Consider the following 20,502-nt stretch of genomic DNA (forward strand, 5'->3'; position numbering starts at 1 on the left):
ACATCATTGTGAAACATTTCCATTAGAATTTCATTTCTTTCTTATGAACATTTTATCAACTAGTCTTTGAGATATTAGGCTACTAGGGTTCTTACTATGTGTTTTGGTGTATTGAAAAATACTCTGATGTCCGTCTTTTATTTTTCTGCCATTTTTCTACCTGGCTGGCTGGCTACACACACAGTGTGTAGGTTATTTACAGTAGGAGATGGGCTTCTATCATCTTCAATCATTCTATTTGGGCTTCGATCTAAAAGGTAGCTAGCAAATGTGAAACGGATTAAAATGACAAGAGTTGACAGCTGTATGAGTTCACCATTTACACAACATACGATGCCACATAAATGGAATAGGTACTAGCTAGCTTAATAGTTAATATTTGCGCGCTAGCTCTGCATATTCAGCTAGTGTGTGTGCGCGATTGACTGGATTAACCTCACGTCAGTTACGTGCATTGAGTGCCTTTCAGACAGTAGATACGACCTCTCTGTTACCTCGCAAGCTAAGGAACTGGCAGTGGATCAAACCATTGTGAGGCAAAGGGTGGTGGGGTCGCAATCTTTTAAAACTTAAAAACGCGCTATTAAGTGTCTATAATCAGCAGAATTGCTTTCATTGCGTATTATTAATATTATTTAAATTACATAGTTATGTTTCAGTGATATATTGGGGGGGACAAATCATATTTTTCCCAGGATGGGGGGGTCGTGTCCCCCCCGTCCCCACTGGGATTTCTGCCCCTGCCTCTTGCACTGACTACAGTCGATGAGCCTGAGAGTGTTTCTCTTTCTTAGCCGTACCAAATCAAATATCAAATCAAATGTTATTGGTCACATACACATGGTTAGCAGATGTTAATGTGAGTGTAGCGAAATGCTTGTGCTTCTAGTTCCGACAAAGCAGTAATATCTAACAAGTAATCTAACAATTCACCAACAACTACCTAATACACACAAATCTAAAGGGTTGAATGAGAATATGTACATATAAGTATATGGATGAGCAATGGCCAATCAGCATAGGCAAGGTGCAGTAGATGGTATAAAATACAGTACATACATGTGATATGAGTAATGTAAGATATGTAAACATTATTATAGTGGCATTATTTAAAGTGACTAGTGATCCATTTATTAAGAGGTTAATTGTCACAGGTGTCAAATGGCGTAGACCAAGGCGCAGCGTGTTTAGTGCTCATCTCGAAGTTTAATGAAGAAATAGAACACTTTACAAAAGAAACAAAATGACAGCCAACAGTTCCGTCAGGTTTCCAAACTACTAAACGGAAAACAACTACCCACACATGAAAAACAGGCTGCCTAAGTATGGCTTCCAATCAGAGACAACGATAGACAGCTGTCTCTGATTGGAAACCATACCTGGCCCGAAACATAGAAATAGAAATCTAGAAAAACCCCACATAGAAACAGAAAACCCCAAATCATCCAAAACAACCACCTGTCCCACCCTGACCACTCCATAAAGGAAAAATGACCTCTTACCAGGGTCAGGACGTGACATTAATTTAATTCACAAACGAGGTATCGTTCAACTCGATCAAACAGTGAAAGAGATTGATGCACCTCTCTGGGGAAGGATATTGTCTTTGTTTTTTGTCTGAAAGCCTATCTTTGATGTACTGGATGGTCTTCTGGATGCTCTCTTTGTCTCCCTCTGTCTGGAGCTGTATGCTTTTCAAGAGGATCTGATTGGACTCCAGTGAGATGCCCAGAAGGAAGCGGAGGAAGAGGTCTAAGTGACCGGTCTCGCTGTTCAAAGATTCATCCACCGCACTCCTCTGCAAGTCATGCAATGTTTTCTGCTGCTGCTGAGAACCGCTGTGTTGTGGCATGTAGTCTTCGTCCTCGCTCCAGCTTTCATCCCTGTAGCCCTCATCACTGTAGTCATCATCCCTGTAGTCATCATCCCTGCAGTCATCATCCCTGCAGTCATCATCAAGGCAGTCATCATCAAGGCAGGCATCATCAAGGCAAGCATCATCCCTGAAGTCATCATCACCGTAGCCATCATCCCCGCAGTCATCATCCCTGCATGCATCATCCCAGTAGTCCTCCTCCCTGCAGTCATCATCCCTGTAGTCATCATCCCTGCAGTCATCATCCCTGAAGTCATCATCACCGTAGCCATCATCCCTGTAGTCATCATCCCTGCAGTCATCATCCCTGCGGTCATCATCCCTGCAGTCATCCTCCCTGCAGTCATCATCCCTGCAGTCATCATCCCTGCAGTCATCCTCCCTGCAGTCATCATCCCTGTAGTCATCATCCCTGCAGTCATCATCACCGTAGCCATCATCCCCGCAGTCATCATCCCAGTAGTCATCATCCATGTAGTCATCCTCCCTGCAGACATCCTCCCTGCAGTCATCATCCCTGTAGTCATCATCCCCGCAGTCATCATCCCCGCAGTCATCATCCCCGCAGTCATCATCCCCGCAGTCATCATCCCCGCAGTCATCATCCCTGCAGTCATCATCCCAGTAGTCATCATCCCTGCAGTCATCATCCCAGTAGTCATCATCCCTGCAGTCATCCTCCCTGCAGTCATCATCCCTGTAGTCATCATCCCTGTAGTCATCATCCCTGTAGTCATCATCCCTGCAGTCATCATCCCTGCAGTCATCCTCCCTGCAGTCATCATCACCGTAGCCATCATCCCCGCAGTCATCATCCCAGTAGTCATCATCCATGTAGTCATCATCCCTGTAGTCATCATCCCCGCAGTCATCATCCCCGCAGTCATCATCCCCGCAGTCACCATCCCCGCAGTCATCATCCCAGTAGTCATCATCCCTGCAGTCATCCTCCCTGCAGTCATCATCCCTGTAGTCATCATCCCTGCATGCATCATCCCAGTAGTCATCATCCCTGTAGTCATCATCCCTGCAGTCATCATCACCGTAGCCATCATCCCAGTAGTCATCATCCATGTAGTCATCCTCCCTGCAGTCATCCTCCCTGCAGTCATCCTCCCTGCAGTCATCCTCCCTGCAGTCATCATCCCTGTAGTCATCATCCCTGCAGTCATCATCCCTGCAGTCATCATCCCTGCAGTCATCATCCCAGTAGTCATCCTCCCTGCAGTCATCATCCCTGTAGTCATCATCCCTGCATGCATCATCCCAGTAGTCATCATCCCTGCAGTCATCATCCCTGCAGTCATCATCCCTGCAGTCATCCTCCCTGCATGCATCATCCCAGTAGTCATCCTCCCTGCAGTCATCATCCCTGTAGTCATCATCCCTGCAGTCATCATCCCTGTAGTCATCATCCCAGTAGCCATCATCCCTGTAGTCATCATCCCTGCAGTCATCATCCCTGCAGTCATCATCCCTGCAGTCATCATCCCTGCAGTCATCATCCCTGCAGTCATCATCCCTGTAGCCATCATCCCTGTAGCCATCATCCCTGCAGTCATCATCCCTGTAGCCATCATCCCTGTAGCCATCATCCCTGCAGTCATCATCCCTGTAGTCATCAGCCCTGTAGTCATCATCCCTGTCTCCAAAATATGTGTCCCCAGAATCACTGTCATTTGTTCTTGGTAGCTCTTGGTAGTCTCTTAAACAAAATGGGTTGACATTTTCACTGGCATATGAGTAAGCAACATAGAGTGCTGCAAAGAACTCTTGAATGGTGAGATGCACAAAGCTGTACATCTTTGCTTGAAACATTGGGTCCTCCTCTCTGAAGATCTCTGTGCCCATCCCTGAGTGCAAGAAGGCTTCGTTGACATCAATGCCACACTCTCTCAAATAGTCTTCAGAAAACACCCGATTGCTCTTTTCCAAGTTTTGGAAGGCTAGTTTTCCAAGCTTCAGAATGATCTGTACGTCAGACTCTGACAGATTACGAGGATCTGGTTCGTTTTTCCCATTATATTTCTTGTTCTTCATGTTTGTCAGAGTGAGTAGGAAGCGAATGTACATCTCAGTCAGAGGGACTTTTCCATGGTCATTTTCCCTCAACATTTTCCCAAAAACCATGGCAGTAATCCAACAGAAGACCGGTATGTGGCACATGATGTGGAGGCTTCTTGATGTCTTTATGTGGGAGATGATTTTGCTGGCCAGGTTCTCATCATCACTGAATCTCTTCTTGAAGTATTCTTCTTTCTGTGGGTCGTTGAATCCTCGAACTTCAGTGACACGGTCAAAACAGTCTGAGGGTATCTTATCAACTGCTGCTGGTCGGGAGGTTATCCAGAGGAGAGCAGAAGGAAGCAGATTCCCCTTGATGAGGTTTGTCAGCAGCACGTCCACTGATGTTGTCTTGGTTACATTAGACAACCTCTTGTTGTCACGGAAACACAGTGGAAGTTGGCTTTCATCGAGGCCATCCAAGATGAACATGACTTTACCGCTGACCACCTTCTTTGCATCCTTCATATCTGTTAGATCAGGGTGGAAGTCACTCAGGAGTTCCAATAGATTGCAGTCATCTTTGATCAAATTCAAGTCCCTAAATGGAAGTGCGAAGACAAAATCTACATCCTGATTGGTTATTCCTTCTGACCAGTCAAGGATGAACTTCTGCACTGAGACCGTTTTTCCGATGCCAGCGATTCCCTTTGTCAGCACAGTTCTGATGGGTACCTCTTGTTTGGATTGGGATTTGTCATTATGTTCCTCTGTCTTAGGGTCTAAAGATCTAAAGATGTCATTACAGTTGATTGCATGGTCTTGAAATGCTGTGGTCCGAGCCGTATCATCAATCTGCCATACCTCATGCTCTTTATTAACCCCTTCACTCTCCCCAGTTGTGATGTAGAGCTCTGTGTAGATCTTGTCAAGCAATGTTGGGTTTCCCCGTTTTCCAAGCCCCTCAAAGATGCTCCCAAACTTCTTCTTCATGTTGGACTTGTGTTTGTCCTTGACTTTTGGCAGCTCTTCATCTAATGAGGAAAGAAAATTGATAGTGTCGTTGGATGTATAAAGTATCTTTACCTCAGTGTTTTTATCTGCAGTATTCAGTAACGTAACGAACACAATACCTTCAGTTACTGGTTTCAAAGTCCAATTTCCTTTATGGGCGTACTTTATGAGTGTGTGTGTGTTAGTCTACAATTGGTACATCCATTTTTGGACTTTAAAATTAATTATATACTGTATACCCATTAATTCTTGAAGAATACAACTTACAAATACCTCATTAGCTTAGTTCAACTGTCGTACCCTTTCAGAACACAAAATATTAGCTTAATTGTATAGTATTATTTGACAGGGACACTGCATATTAACTAATCAACATTTCTGTAATAATTGGTCTTGTTTTTGTGGAGCTACAAAAATAACAATAAAGAATTGTCTTACCAGCACCATGCGAAGCCATAGTAACACTGATCTGTTGATAAACTGAACCTCCGACATTGCAGCCAACAAGTTGGGGTGCAGCGACAACAGAACCACCCTGAGCCATAATGGAGGACAGTGGATGAGCAGGTTGAGCCATGATGGAGGACGGTGTAGGGGCAGGTTGAGACGTAATGGAGGACGAAGGACCAGAATGCTGGGCTGGAGTGAGAGACTGAGGAGTCTGATCCATGATATCAGACAGTCAGTGTCCTCCCCTGAGAGAGACAGAGAGACAACATAAGGAGTAAGTTTAACAGCCAAAACAAAAAAAAATGTGTATGCAGTACAGCCTGCAGTACAGGCTAGTGGCTTTATCATAACACACAGGGACCTGCAGTACAGGCTAGTGGCTTTATCATAACACACAGGGACCTGCAGTACAGGCTAGTGGCTTTATCATAACACACAGGGACCTGCAGTACAGGCTAGTGGCTTTATCATAACACACAGGGACTTGCAGTACAGGCTAGTGGCTTTATCATAACACACAGGAACCTGCAGTACAGGCTAGTGGCTTTATCATAACACACAGGGACCTGCAGTACAGGCTAGTGGCTTTATCATAACACACAGGGACCTGCAGTACAGGCTAGCCTTTATCATCATGGTTTTCTAGACTCGGTCCTAGATACCTAAAGGGGTGCACGTTTTTCCCCTCGCAAAAGGCTCCTGAACAGCTTCTGCCCCCAAACCATAAGACTGCTGAACAGTTAATCAAATGGCTACCCGGACTATTTGCATTGAACCCCTTTCTATTTGCACTGACTCTACCCACACACACCGACTGGACTCTACCCACACACCGACTGGACTCTACCCACACACTGACTGGACTCTACCCACACACACCGACTGGACTCTACCCACACACCAACTGGACTCTACCCACACACACCGACTGGACTCTACCCACACACCAACTGGACTCTACCCACACACACCGACTGGACTCTACCCACACACCGACTGGACTCTACCCACACACCGACTGGACTCTACCCACACACCGACTGGACTCTACCCACACACCGACTGGACTCTACCCACACACCGACTGGACTCTACCCACACACCGACTGGACTCTACCCACACACACCGACTGGACTCTACCCACACACACCGACTGGACTCTACCCACACACCGACTGGACTCTACCCACACACACCGACTGGACTCTACCCACACACACCGACTGGACTCTACCCACACACCGACTGGACTCTACCCACACACCGAATGGACTCTACCCACACACCGACTGGACTCTACCCACACACCGACTGGACTCTACCCACACACCGACTGGACTCTACCCCACCACACCGACTGGACTCTACCCACACACCGACTGGACTCTACCCACACACCGACTGGACTCTACCCACACACCGACTGGACTCTACCCACACACACCGACTGGACTCTACCCACACACACCGACTGGACTCTACCCACACACACCGACTGGACTCTACCCACACACACCGACTGGACTCTACCCACACACCGACTGGACTCTACCCCACACACCGACTGGACTCTACCACACACACCGACTGGACTCTACCCACACACACCGACTGGACTCTACCCACACACACCGACTGGACTCTACCCACACACACCGACTGGACTCTACCCCACACACCGACTGGACTCTACCCACACACCGACTGGACTCTACCCACACACACCGACTGGACTCTACCCACCACACACCGACTGGACTCTACCCACACACATCCGACTGGACTCTACCCACACACACCGACTGGACTTACCCACACACACCGACTGGACTCTACCCACACACACCGACTGGACTCTACCCACACACACCGACTGGACTCTACCCACACACACCGACTGGACTCTACCCACACACCGACTGGACTCTACCCACACACCGACTGGACTCTACCCACACACACCGACTGGACTCTACCCACACACACCGACTGGACTCTACCCACACACACCGACTGGACTCTACCCACACACACCGACTGGACTCTACCCACACACACCGACTGGACTCTACCCACACACACCGACTGGACTCTACCCACACACACCAACTGGACTCTACCCACACACACCGACTGGACTCTACCCACACACACCGACTGGACTCTACCCACACACACCGACTGGACTCTACCCACACACACCGACTGGACTCTACCCACACACACCGACTGGACTCTACCCACACACACCGACTGGACTCTACCCACACACACCGACTGGACTCTACCCACACACACCGACTGGACTCTTCCCAGTAGTCCCAACAGGTAAGGTGTTGGGACTGCTGTTGGGACTCTGTTGTTGGTACGGCTTTATGTAGGCCCTAACAGTTTGTAATTAATGTATTGTTTAGTGTTGTGGTTTTACTGACATGCATCCCAAATATTTTGTTTTTTTGCCCCACCAAGATTTACATGCTAAAATCGCCACTGTCCACAACAAGTCAATTTGATCGGGGGAAATGCGCATATTGATTTTATGCAGATATTACAATATTCACATTTAAAATCTGTCTCCAATTTGATGGAAACCTAGCTTATGTTTCCATTAACTTGTCCAGCGATTTTTTTTGGGCAACATTTAGAAAGTTCGCATAGAAAACAGATTCGACAATTGCCTGCTAGGGTGCGTATCCAATTAACTATCTTGTCTAAATAAAAATAGCTTTGCGTAATGACATAATAAAATGAGCATTAATGAATTGGCGATAGTCTGTCTGCCCTCCCACCTATCTGTTTCATGTCTCAGGTAGCCTGTCTGACCTCCCACCTATCTGTTTCATGTCTCAGGTAGCCTGTCTACCCTCCCACCTATCTGTTTCATGTCTCAGGTAGCCTGTCTGCCCTCCCACCTATCTGTTTCATGTCTCAGGTAGCCTGTCTGCCCTCCCACCTATCTGTTTCATGTCTCAGGTAGCCTGTCTGCCCTCCCACCTATCTGTTTCATGTCTCAGGTAGCCTGTCTGCCCTCCCAACTATCTGTTTCATGTCTCAGGTAGCCCGTGAAAGCCAGCATGGATAGAATGCAATAATTGACTAATATTTGCCATATTCTAATAATCCTCATACATATCGCCACGGTGAAACGTGCACTCCAGTAGATCTTGAATAATTGAATGGTGAAACTTGCCAGCCAACCAGAAAAGCAAGGCAAGGCATTTCAGGCATTCTTTAAAGTCAGGACAATCCTTGTCCTGCAAATAAATATTATTTTTCATAGTTTGAAGTGGTGCTTATAGTCACGTGATGACATCACATGCCCTACGTACCTACAAAAGTAGCCTATTCGGTAATGATCATTTATTCAAGAAAAATCGTTTCCATCATAATTTGTCACAATAAAGAAAGTCCGACAAAAGAAAAATCCACACCTGTCGATCTTTTGAAAACGTCTCCTATATCTGCCGTTTCCATTACACATGACGCAATTATTATAATTTTTTGGTCCGATATTACTTTTGTCGATTGTCCATATAAACCTGCCTAGAGAAGAGATACACTGTATACATTATGGCATAAGTAGACTAAGTCTTTCCTCCTACCTAAAGATGAAGAAAAAAAAGATTCACCTGATAATAGTTTCTTCGTCTGGTATTCTTCTGATGGTGTTTAGTTTTTACTTCCTTGTTGAGCGCTATTTGCGAATTTTGAAGTTAACGTCAAAGTTACTTACTCTTTTTGTGGGACATTAACCGATAATAGCCTCGTTCTCGTATTTGTCTATAGCCTATTTAAATAGGTCAACAATAGCCCTATCTATGACGTTAATGAATACAATAGACCCTTGAAGAAGAAGAATTGGAAACGGGCTATATGCCTGGGCTAGTCAGTGTATCATAAGAACCCGCCCCTTCTCTGTTACTGCGACTCGTTCTCATGTGCGATTTGGTCGCTGGACTATGGGGGGTGATTCATGCCAGAATTAAGCCTCGTGAAGCTACTGATCCCTCTCACCAAGTCACCTAAAGTCTTCCTAGCCATAAAATAACTCCATGAATTAACATGGACTGTCAATGGAGACAAGTTTGTTTCTAAGGCATCAAACTGCCGACTCGTTCACGTCACGTGACACGTACACGTCATGTAGACATAGTGTTCATGTAGCGTAACGTGTCACGTGCCAGTTTGTGTGTAAGTTTATTATGAATGATCTTACCATGAACGCCTTAAAAATGTCTACCTTTTAGGTGTTAGTTTAACCTGTTTGGGATAGGGGGCAGTATTTTCACGGCTGGATGAAAAAAAACGTACCCGATTTAAACTGGTTACTACTCTTGCCCAGAAACGAGAATATGCATATTATTAGTAGATTTGGATAGAAAACACTCTAAAGTTTCTAAAACTGTTTGAATGGTGGTTGTGAGTATAACAGAACTCATATGGCAGGCAAAAACCTGAGAAGATTCCAAGCAGGAAGTGGCCTGTCTGCAAATTTGTAGTTTTTCTTTCTAGTCCCTTTTGAAACAACAGTATCTGAGCTGTTACGCGGCACTTTCTAAGGCTTCCATTGGCTCTCTAAAGCCTTCAGAATGCGGATTGAGGCGTCTCCTGTCTCTGGGCAGAGTATGGTAGCTCAGTTTGTCAGTGGTCTGCCTGGTGACTAAGAGATTGGAGATGCGCGGTCCCGCGACCATGCTGTTTTTTCTTTTCGTCTTTGAATGAATACACTATTGTAAGGTTGGAATATTATCGCTATTTTACGAGAAAAATACCATAAAAAATAGATTTTAAACAGCGTTTGACATGCTTCTAAGTACGGTAAAGGAACATTTTGAATTTTTTTGTCTCGATATGCGCTCACGCGTTACCCTTTGGATAGTGACCTGAACGCACAAACAAAACGGAGGTATTTGGACATAACTATGGATTATTTGGAACAAAAACAACATTTGTTGTGGAAGTAGCAGTCCTGGGAGTGCATTCTGACGAAGATCAGCAAAGGTAATACCATTTTCGTTTTGTTCTGAACAGTCATCCAACTCGGAATCTCTGGCATCTTTCTCTGACCTGAAAATCACTGATGTCATGATTTTACCTAGTTTTCTCCCCATTTCCCAGTTTACCGGATTAACACATGCAATTCTTCATAGAGATGTTTTATGGATAAAATGATGAGACAGAGAAAGGTTTGTTTTCAGAACTAGTCATTCTCCATCATGAAGAAGAAATGTTAAATATCTCACTAACTCACTTCATTGACGTCACAGCTCCCCTAGCGGCAGTAATTATATACATACATTAACTGCAAATACCTGGGAGGCAAAATAAACAAAATAAAACATAAAAATATGACCATACATATGTGTGTCACACACATGGCATATGCTTGAGTACCACCTTGACATCTCTGATCTGCTTGCCTCAATAAATTAATAATAGAACATTGGTAGCCAGGATTAGCTATTTCAAATCAAATCAAACTTTATCACATGTGCCGAATACAACAAGTGTAGACCTTACCGTGAAATGCTTACTTACAAGCCCTTAACCAACAGTGCAGTTCAAGAAAAGTTTAAGAAAATATTTACCAAATAAACTAAAGTAAAAAAAAAAAAATATATATATATATAATAAAAAGTAACACAATAACATAACAATAATGAGTCTATATAAAGGCCGTATCGGTACCGAGTCAGTGTGCAGGGGGTACATGTTAGTTGAGGTAATTTGTACATTTAGGTAGGGGTGAAGTGACTGCATAGATAATAAACAGAGAGTAGTAGCATTGTACAAAACAAATGGGGTGGTCAATGTAGCAGCAGTGTATCTAGTCACCTAATAATTGCATAATGGTGCAAGTTAGACACGTCATCTTTTGTTTGCATGTTTTTAAATATTTTTTTGATTTAACCTTTATTTAACATTATTATTCTACTTTAACCAGGCAAGTCAGTTAAGAACAACTTCTTATTTACAATGACAGCCTACCCCAGCAAAACCCTAACTCGGACGACGCTGGGCCAATTGTGTGCTGCCCTATGGGACTCCCAATCACAGCTGGTTGTGATACAGCCTGGAAACAAACCAGGGTCTGTAGTGGTGCCTCTAGCCCTGAGATGCAGTGCCTTAGACCGCTGAGCCCCTCGGGAGTCCCAAGCATGTCTTTTTTGTTGGTCCTGTCAATGTTGAGTGATCACACATGCCTCAGCACACATAGGCTACTTTGCCTGCTTGCAAATGTGTGCTAAAAGTGGGGATGTTTCATAGTATTTCTGATTATCTTAACCCACCACCACCAAGGAATTTTATTTTTCACAGATATCCACGGAACCACGACTGCAATAGAGGCCTACACTCAGATAAAAAGGTGTTATCTACAAACTAACAGGATTCTTCCCCTGTCCCCATAGGAGAACCCTTTTTGGTTCCAGGTAGAACACTTTCTGTGTCTAGGTAGAACCCTTTTGGGCTCCATTTCACAGAGGGTTCTACATGGAATCAAAAAGACTTCTACCTGGAACCAAAAGGTGTTCTCCTTTGGTGACAGCGAAAGAACCCTGTTGGAACCCCTTTCTCAAAGAGTGTACTCAACAAGTTTAACCTGTTAAGTTTACACCATTTGATTCTGTACTCAAACATCTGCCTGCTATTCAAGATAACACGCAACATAACACCACCGCTTTTGAAGGTTTTCGTCAACCTCTGCTCAGACTTAAATCGCAGTGTTCCAAGAACCTCCACCAGTGGTGACTGTGGTATCCTCAAACGGACAAAAAGGAGACACAAGCGGCACCCCACACTCATTTTAGATCCGAAGGGGGTCTTTATTTTCATACTCTATGCTCTCACTCTCATCACTATCGCCTTTGCCATCTTATCAAGTCTTTACTTGGAACTCCATCCATCCACACACACACACACACACACACACACACACACACACACACACACACACACACACACACACACACACACACACACACACACACACACACACACACACTATAGCATCTTGCATACATTTCTCACATTTTAGGCATCCAGTTGAGGCCTTGGATGGATCATGTTACACTGACATGGGCACAGGGGTATATGTACAGTCCTTTGTAGTGTGGTGGCAAAGTAGTTGAACAGGAGAAGAGGATGTGGTTACTTGTGGTAGCCATAGATCAACAGCTGAAAAGCCGTCATTAACATTCTCCCAGAGATAGCAATATATTCAGTATTCACTGAATGAAGTAGCCTACCCATCCGCATTTACAATTGTACTCATCAATGAAATAAATGTTACTATCGCACATTCAATTACGTTATTATTGTAGACTATAGACTACTCCTGTATCTACCTTGTACAATAACGTAATCATTGTAGACTATAGACTACTCCTGTATCTACCTTGTACAATAACGGAATCATTGTAGACTATAGACTACTCCTGTATCTACCTTGTACAATAACGTAATCATTGTAGACTATAGACTACTCCTGTATCTACCTTGTACAATAACGTAATCATTGAATGAAATAGCGTACCCATCCACATTTACAATTTAATTGATCAATTAGATAAATAATACTAGCACATACAGTTACATTGTTGTAGAATAGGCTACTACTGTATCCACACTATATTAGGATACCGTTGTGATATTGTCAGGCCTGATTTTAGGTCTTCCATCGAAGTTGCATGTTGTACCTTGTTTCCCTTCTTCAGTGAAAAGTAGTTATTTCATTTACAATTGAATTAATTCATTAAATAAATAATACTAGCACATAAAATGACGTTATTATACACTAGCCTACTCCACTATCGACACAGTAGATAATATTGCCTATGTGCTTTTGACAATACGTTATCAACAAAAAAGTATTATTTTCAAATAAACCACATTTGCCTTAACACAGTAGACCTAAATATTTTCTAACGATATCACAACTTAAATATAGCCTACTTACTCCTCAATTGGATCAAGGACATCTTGGTAATTATTTTCATCGTCTCTAATAAGGAAACTATCTGGGGCAAACACTCAAAAATCGCTTCTGCCACTTGTAAAAAATAAACAAACAAATGAATGTCTGTGTTGCCGCCGAGCTCTCAAATACCGTGCCAGTCTCTCACTCTATGAATGGTCACTGCTATCCGGATTCCTTAGGATGTCCTTACCCTAAACTAACACTAAACTTAACCAATTTACATTTATACTTGATAGAGGTATGGACATCCCAAGGATAGCAGGGATCCTCTGGGAAAGTCTATGAACTGTTCTATTCGACTGAAGGGACATCCCAAAGAGCCGAATTGCACCTATGACCTCCTATGAAAGCCGTGGACACAACTCTTATTGGTTGTCTGATGTGGAACTGGTAACAACACAGTCTGGGATTGGCCAACAACATTTAGATCTGTATACAGTGAGATACGATAACATACTATGCCATGAGGTGTTGAGGGAAAGAGATGATCTATAGATTGGGCATCATCTTTTCTAGGCCATTAGTGATAACAGGAAATACACAAGACGTAGGCTACACTATAGTTCAAGGTGGCTACGTCGGAATGTCTGCTTGCACGGGAACAATGTTACGTTTGTAACATTTATGGTTGAGATGTAATTAATATAAATATAAACTATGTGTAACAGTGTAGGTTCCGTCCCTCTCTTCACCCCAATCTGGGCTCGAACCAGGGACCCTTGCACACATCAACAACTGACACCTACGAAGCATCGTTACCCATCACGCCACAAAAGCCGAGGCCCTTGCAACGCAAGGGGAACAACCACTTCAGGTCTCAGAGCGAGTGACGTCACCGATTGAAACGCTATTAGCGCGCACCACCGCTAACTAACTAGCCATTTCTCATCGGTTACATATGCACATTATGACTTTCATTAACACGCAATGCAGACGTCACGCAGACATTAGTAAGGCATGTCAGGTGGTACGGTTGCCTAGGCTTATATATGTCCCTTATCACCCCCCATACAGGACCGTTGGCTACAGCAGCACCTGAAAACTAGGTCAATGAATGTGTGACGGCTCTCCTACATCTGGATGCGTGTGCAGCAGCCTACTGCATGGGGACTACTGTGATGGAACAGCTTCGCAGAGCAGAAAGAATGGAAATAATGTCCTGAAAAGCGGTTGTCTCCGTGGATCAGTATACCACTACAACCCATCATCCCCAAGCCCACTGATGCCAACGCAGCAAGTGACCGCGCATTGCTCGCAGCGGCAATAAGGACCAACATCGTAATTATCAGGCGGTGGTGACATAGACGGTCTCAGCACAGCAGTCACCGTTAATTCTGCGCCGCAACACAGCAACAATTAGGATTTAAATCGCTGTTGTTATATTGTTTTTATTTATTTTTCTCCGGCAGCTGCTGCTGCTGCGGTAACACCCCTCTTTGTAAATCGCGTGCACTCCTCCTCCCTCCCTTCCCGGAGCGGCTGGGTGGACTGGTGGGGCTATGGAGGATGCAGGTGAGATGAGGAAGACATCCACGGTACCGGAGATTAAACCGTTGGATCAGTACGACTTCAACCGAGCCAAGGTGTGCGCCAGCGTCCGGTGGCTACTGGCGAAGTCATACGGATCCGCAGGTTAGATGGCCTTTATTTATCATGGGCGATTTACCGGTTGACGTTTCTCCCGTTATTGATGCAGTTGGCGGGTGTCCCTAGGCTATAACGGGGAAATGGACAGGCCACAGAGGTTCATGTTTTTCCCAGGGCGTCTATTGGACAGAATCACGGATATTTACTGTTAATAATAATGGAATAATTATATTTTATTCGAAAAAGGTTTATGTTGTCAAGGCTACGATGTGTCTGATTATAGACTACAGCTAGATGTGACAGGCGACTCACGCACAAAGCATCTCAAACGCTCACACCCATACTTCTATCTTCTTCATCACAGGCTGTTGGCTACTGCTTCTCTGGCCATTTCACTCTCACAGGTGACCGCGTTGAATGCCATATGTTACAGAGTATCTGTTCATTCACCTTTTTATTTTGTATTTTAAATTAGGTGATTCTATAGGTTCAGAAACCAGAATGGTTAAGAAAGAGAAGGCCAGACGTATGGGCGGAGGAGGATAACGTCACCGCCTTCCTCTTTTACTTCTATCGTCAGTTAATCTATTATTTATATCGCGGCCTGTAATACTATTGGACGATAATATAGGCCTACACTCCAGATCAACAGGCCTATCTGCTAGTTAAATGTGTTGCACGCGCCACATATCAGGCTAATATGAGTGTAGGCCTATGCCACCGCGTGCGTGGTAGCCTAAATGGATATCCCTTCCATATGTGTGTCAGTGTTACACGCGCACACGCATAGGCTACATCACCGTGGTCCAGCCTTCTCGTAGCCGTACGCATGCATTGCTTGTGTGTTATAGATTGTGTTATAGATCCACACAATCGTGTGACGGTGACACTGCCACTCATATAGCCTGTGGTTAAACGTCAGCTATACAGCTGCCACAAAGGGACAAGTTTCCACCACCACCGATAGGCGAAGTGGATAGATTATAACCACGTCTTTCACCTGCCAATTTATATCAGATTAGCGATTGTACCCCTACCATTAAGGAAAGGAGACGAGGAAAGATTATAATCTCGCCTAATCGTTTTTATGTAGCCTACACATTTCCCTGCAGTTGCACCTGGGGGTTCCCTTTGTCAACCTACAGGCCTGCTAACACGTCCATTTTGTAGAATTGTAATGTCCTCTGCAGCGCGCAGTAGGACGCAACGTCTTGGAAGGTTCAGATATAAATAGCCTATGTAGAAAACAATGCAGGTAAAATATGGGACATGTAGATTATGAGACATGTAGAATAGGGAACATGTAGAATATAGAACATGTAGGCCTATAGTTGATTTAACCTTTATTTTGGCAGGGAGTCATAATAACCTCAGCTCTGTTCATGGCAGTTCTATCGGGAACATTTTATTTGGATGGTTTGTAGATGGTTTGTAGATGTTCAATAACTGTCAACAACATTTCAACTAACTATCCACTAACCCTAACCTTAACCCTAACCTTAACCCTAACCTTAACCCTTACCCTAACACTAACCCTTATTCCAAACCTAACCGTGACCTTAGCAGCCTGTCTGTCTATCGTGAGTTTGAGCCTCTTAACTGTATCGATTCCCGTATGTTGAAGGCTACCTGACGTATGTTGAAGGCTACCTGACGTATGTTGAAGGCTACCTGACGTATGTAGAAGGCTACCTGACGTATGTTGAAGGCTACCTGCCGTATGTTGAAGGCTACCTGACGTATGTTGAAGGCTACCTGATGTATGTTGAAGGCTACCTGACGTATGTTGAAGGCTACCTGCCGTATGTAGAAGGCTACCTGCCGTATGTTGAAGGCTACCTGACGTATGTTGAAGGCTACCTGACGTATGTTGAAGGCTACCTGACGTATGATGAAGGCTACCTGCCGTATGTTGAAGGCTACCTGCCGTATGTTGAAGGCTACCTGACGTATGTTGAAGGCTACCTGACGTATGTAGAAGGCTACCTGCCGTATGTTGAAGGCTACCTGCCGTATGTTGAAGGCTACCTGACGTATGTTGAAGGCTACCTGACGTATGTTGAAGGCTACCTGACGTATGTTGAAGGCTACCTGACGTATGTTGAAGGCTACCTGACGTATGTAGAAGGCTACCTGACGTATGTAGAAGGCTACCTGCCGTATGTAGAAGGCTACCTGCCGTATGTAGAAGGCTACCTGCCGTATGTAGAAGGCTACCTGCCGTATGTAGAAGGCTACCTGACGTATGTTGAAGGCTACCTGACGTATGTTGAAGGCTACCTGCCGTATGTAGAAGGCTACCTGCCGTATGTAGAAGGCTACCTGCCGTATGTTGAAGGCTACCTGCCGTATGTAGAAGGCTACCTGACGTATGTTGAAGGCTACCTGACGTATGTAGAAGGCTACCTGACGTATGTTGAAGGCTACCTGACGTATGTAGAAGGGTACCTGACGTATGTAGAAGGCTACCTGACGTATGTTGAAGGCTACCTGACGTATGTTGAAGGCTACCTGACGTATGTTGAAGGCTACCTGACGTATGTTGAAGGCTACCTGACGTATGTTGAAGGCTACCTGGCGTATGTAGAAGGCTACCTGACGTTAGTAGCCTATTCCCGAAATAAATCTCAGTCAGCCCAATGCGGGAGTTGAAAAGCAAACGTCAACATCTGGCACACTCACTGCACAGATGCACTCTGTCTTGCACTGTAACATCGGTATTATAGTGTAAACGGTTAAAGTAAGTGTCTTCATCGAGGTTAAGTGACTTCTAAATCTATAAGAGATCAATAGAGGATCGTGTGTCAGACATGATGTGTGTGTGTGTGTGTGTGTCAAGGACCATAGTCCTGCTGATAACAATGGCTGTAAACATAGTGTGTCCTATCAGACACAGCCTAGATCAGATCCCTCTCCTTCTTCCCCTTTCTGTGTTAATGAACACATTCCATTGTGTGTGTTTAGTTTAGGCTCCAGTGTGTGTGTGTGTGTGTGTGTGTGTGTGTGTGTGTGTGTGTGTGTGTGTGTCTTTACCACATGAGTTTGGTGGTATCTTAATTGGGGAGGATGGGCTCGTGGTAATGACTGGAGCAGAATCAGTGGAATGGTATCAAATACAACAAACACAGTTTCCAGATGTTTGTTGCCATTCCATTTGCTCCGTTCCAGCCATTATTATGAGCCGTCCTCCCCTCAGCAGCCTCCACTGGTCCTTACATAGCTGTGTATGTTGTATACAACCCTCCTTGCCATACAGTCTCAGTCAAAGCCTCTGTTTGTTTTGAACCTCCACGGCCCTGTGTGTGTTTCTGCTGTTTTAGCGTTCTTAACCTGTTTCTACTGGATTAGATTAGCATGATGCTAATTGGGTTAGCTGGGCCCTGCTCAGCAGTCCAGAGCCACAGTCATTCCTTTTGATTGAGACGGAATGGCTTTCTCCTCTTCTGCCGTTCCCATGGCAACCAGCGTTCCATTTATCCCCAGTGTTCTGTAGCTTGAATACACAGAGTTGAACCTACTACAGTTTGGTGTGTTTGTGTGTGTGTGTGTTTTAAAAAATATATATATATATATTTCACCTTTATTTAACCAGGTAGGCAAGTTGAGAACAAGTTCTCATTTACAACTGCGACCTGGCCAAGATAAAGCAAAGCAGTGTGACACAGACAACAACACAGAGTTACACATGGAATAACATGGAATAAACAATAAACAAGCCAATAACACAATTAACAAGTCAATGATACAGTAGAAAAAAGAAAGTCTATATACAGTGTGTGCAAACGGTGTGAGGAGGTAAGGCAATAAATAGGCCATAGGAGCGAATAATTACAATTTAGCAGATTAACACTGAGTGATAAATGAGCATAAGATGATATGCATGTAGAGATACTGGTGTGCAAAAGAGCAGAAAAGTAAATAAAATAAAAACAGTATGGGGATGAGGTAGGTAGATTGGGTGGGCTATTTACAGATGGACTATGTGTGTTTGTGTGTGTATGTTTGTGTGTGTGTGTGTGTGTGTGTGTCAAGGACCATAGTCCTGCTGATAACAATGGCTGTAAACATAGTGTGTCCTATCAGACGCAGCCTAGATCAGATCCCTCTCCTTCTTCCTCTATCAACAGCCCACCTGGAATTATTGTCCTCTCTCTTTCTTCTTGGAGCCCACTCCAATAGAGGAAGAAGAAGAGGAGAGGAGAGGAGGAGGAGAGGAGAAAGGAGAGAGGAGAAGGAGGGGAGTAGTCCAGTCCAGAGTTAGATATTTCTTCCTTCCTTGCCAGTGGGAGAGCTGCTCCAATCTCTCAGATCATCCTTCCCTCTCCTAGAGCAGCAGAACAAGGGGATGTGGGTCCCTGAGCCCAGCCGAGGGATGTGTGTGTGTGTGTGTGTGTGTGTGTGTGTGTCTTTACCACATGAGTTTGGTGGTATCTTAATTGGGGAGGATGGGCTCGTGGTAATGACTGGAGCAGAATCAGTGGAATGGTATCAAATACAACAAACACAGTTTCCAGATGTTTGTTGCCATTCCATTTGCTCCGTTCCAGCCATTATTATGAGCCGTCCTCCCCTCAGCAGCCTCCACTGGTCCTTACATAGCTGTGTATGTTGTATACAACCCTCCTTGCCATACAGTCTCAGTCAAAGCCTCTGTTTGTTTTGAACCTCCACGGCCCTGTGTGTGTTTCTGCTGTTTTAGCGTTCTTAACCTGTTTCTACTGGATTAGATTAGCATGATGCTAATTGGGTTAGCTGGGCCCTGCTCAGCAGTCCAGAGCCACAGTCATTCCTTTTGATTGAGACGGAATGGCTTTCTCCTCTTCTGCCGTTCCCATGGCAACCAGCGTTCCATTTATCCCCAGTGTTCTGTAGCTTGAATACACAGAGTTGAACCTACTACAGTTTGGTGTGTTTGTGTGTGTGTGTGTTTTAAAAAATATATATATATATATTTCACCTTTATTTAACCAGGTAGGCAAGTTGAGAACAAGTTCTCATTTACAACTGCGACCTGGCCAAGATAAAGCAAAGCAGTGTGACACAGACAACAACACAGAGTTACACATGGAATAACATGGAATAAACAATAAACAAGCCAATAACACAATTAACAAGTCAATGATACAGTAGAAAAAAGAAAGTCTATATACAGTGTGTGCAAACGGTGTGAGGAGGTAAGGCAATAAATAGGCCATAGGAGCGAATAATTACAATTTAGCAGATTAACACTGAGTGATAAATGAGCATATGATGATATGCATGTAGAGATACTGGTGTGCAAAAGAGCAGAAAAGTAAATAAAATAAAAACAGTATGGGGATGAGGTAGGTAGATTGGGTGGGCTATTTACAGATGGACTATGTGTGTTTGTGTGTGTATGTTTGTGTGTGTGTGTGTGTGTGTGTGTCAAGGACCATAGTCCTGCTGATAACAATGGCTGTAAACATAGTGTGTCCTATCAGACGCAGCCTAGATCAGATCCCTCTCCTTCTTCCTCTATCAACAGCCCACCTGGAATTATTGTCCTCTCTCTTTCTTCTTGGAGCCCACTCCAATAGAGGAAGAAGAAGAGGAGAGGAGAGGAGGAGGAGA

The 20,502-nt window shown here is 44.4% G+C and overlaps 2 protein-coding genes across 2 annotated transcripts in view; one reads left to right on the plus strand and one right to left on the minus strand.

The window, feature by feature from the left end:
* Positions 1–1,510: 1,510 nt before the first annotated feature.
* On the minus strand, positions 1,511–9,259 carry LOC115147739 (uncharacterized). The gene is made up of 3 exons (XM_029690038.1): positions 8,975–9,259; positions 5,333–5,589; positions 1,511–4,914 (listed from the first exon to the last, which is right to left on the minus strand). Exons 2-3 carry the CDS (start codon positions 5,562–5,564, stop codon positions 1,526–1,528), a joined length of 3,621 nt encoding a protein of 1,206 aa, XP_029545898.1. The 5' UTR covers positions 5,565–5,589; positions 8,975–9,259; the 3' UTR covers positions 1,511–1,525.
* Positions 9,260–14,383: 5,124 nt separating this feature from the next.
* The window catches only part of LOC115147920 (calmodulin-regulated spectrin-associated protein 3), a 28,420-nt gene continuing 22,301 nt past the window's right edge, over positions 14,384–20,502 (plus strand). Inside the window, exon 1 of the mRNA XM_029690170.1 lies at positions 14,384–14,955. Coding sequence (XP_029546030.1) covers positions 14,823–14,955 — 133 coding nt within the window. The 5' untranslated portion in view covers positions 14,384–14,822. The remainder of the gene's footprint in view (positions 14,956–20,502) is intronic.

The sequence above is a fragment of the Salmo trutta genome, chromosome 14, assembly GCF_901001165.1.
Source record: "Salmo trutta chromosome 14, fSalTru1.1, whole genome shotgun sequence".
Classification (NCBI taxonomy): domain Eukaryota; kingdom Metazoa; phylum Chordata; class Actinopteri; order Salmoniformes; family Salmonidae; genus Salmo; species Salmo trutta.

What these genes read in the sequence shown, in the direction of transcription:
- LOC115147739 (XM_029690038.1), bottom strand. Translation starts at nt 5,564, where the DNA reads ATGGATCAGACTCCTCAGTCTCTCACTCCAGCCCAGCATTCTGGTCCT. An exon ending in TATGGCTTCGCATGGTGCTG is followed by an intron (nt 4,915 to 5,332) that starts GTAAGACAATTC and finishes TTTCCTCATTAG; the next exon opens with ATGAAGAGCTGCCAAAAGTC.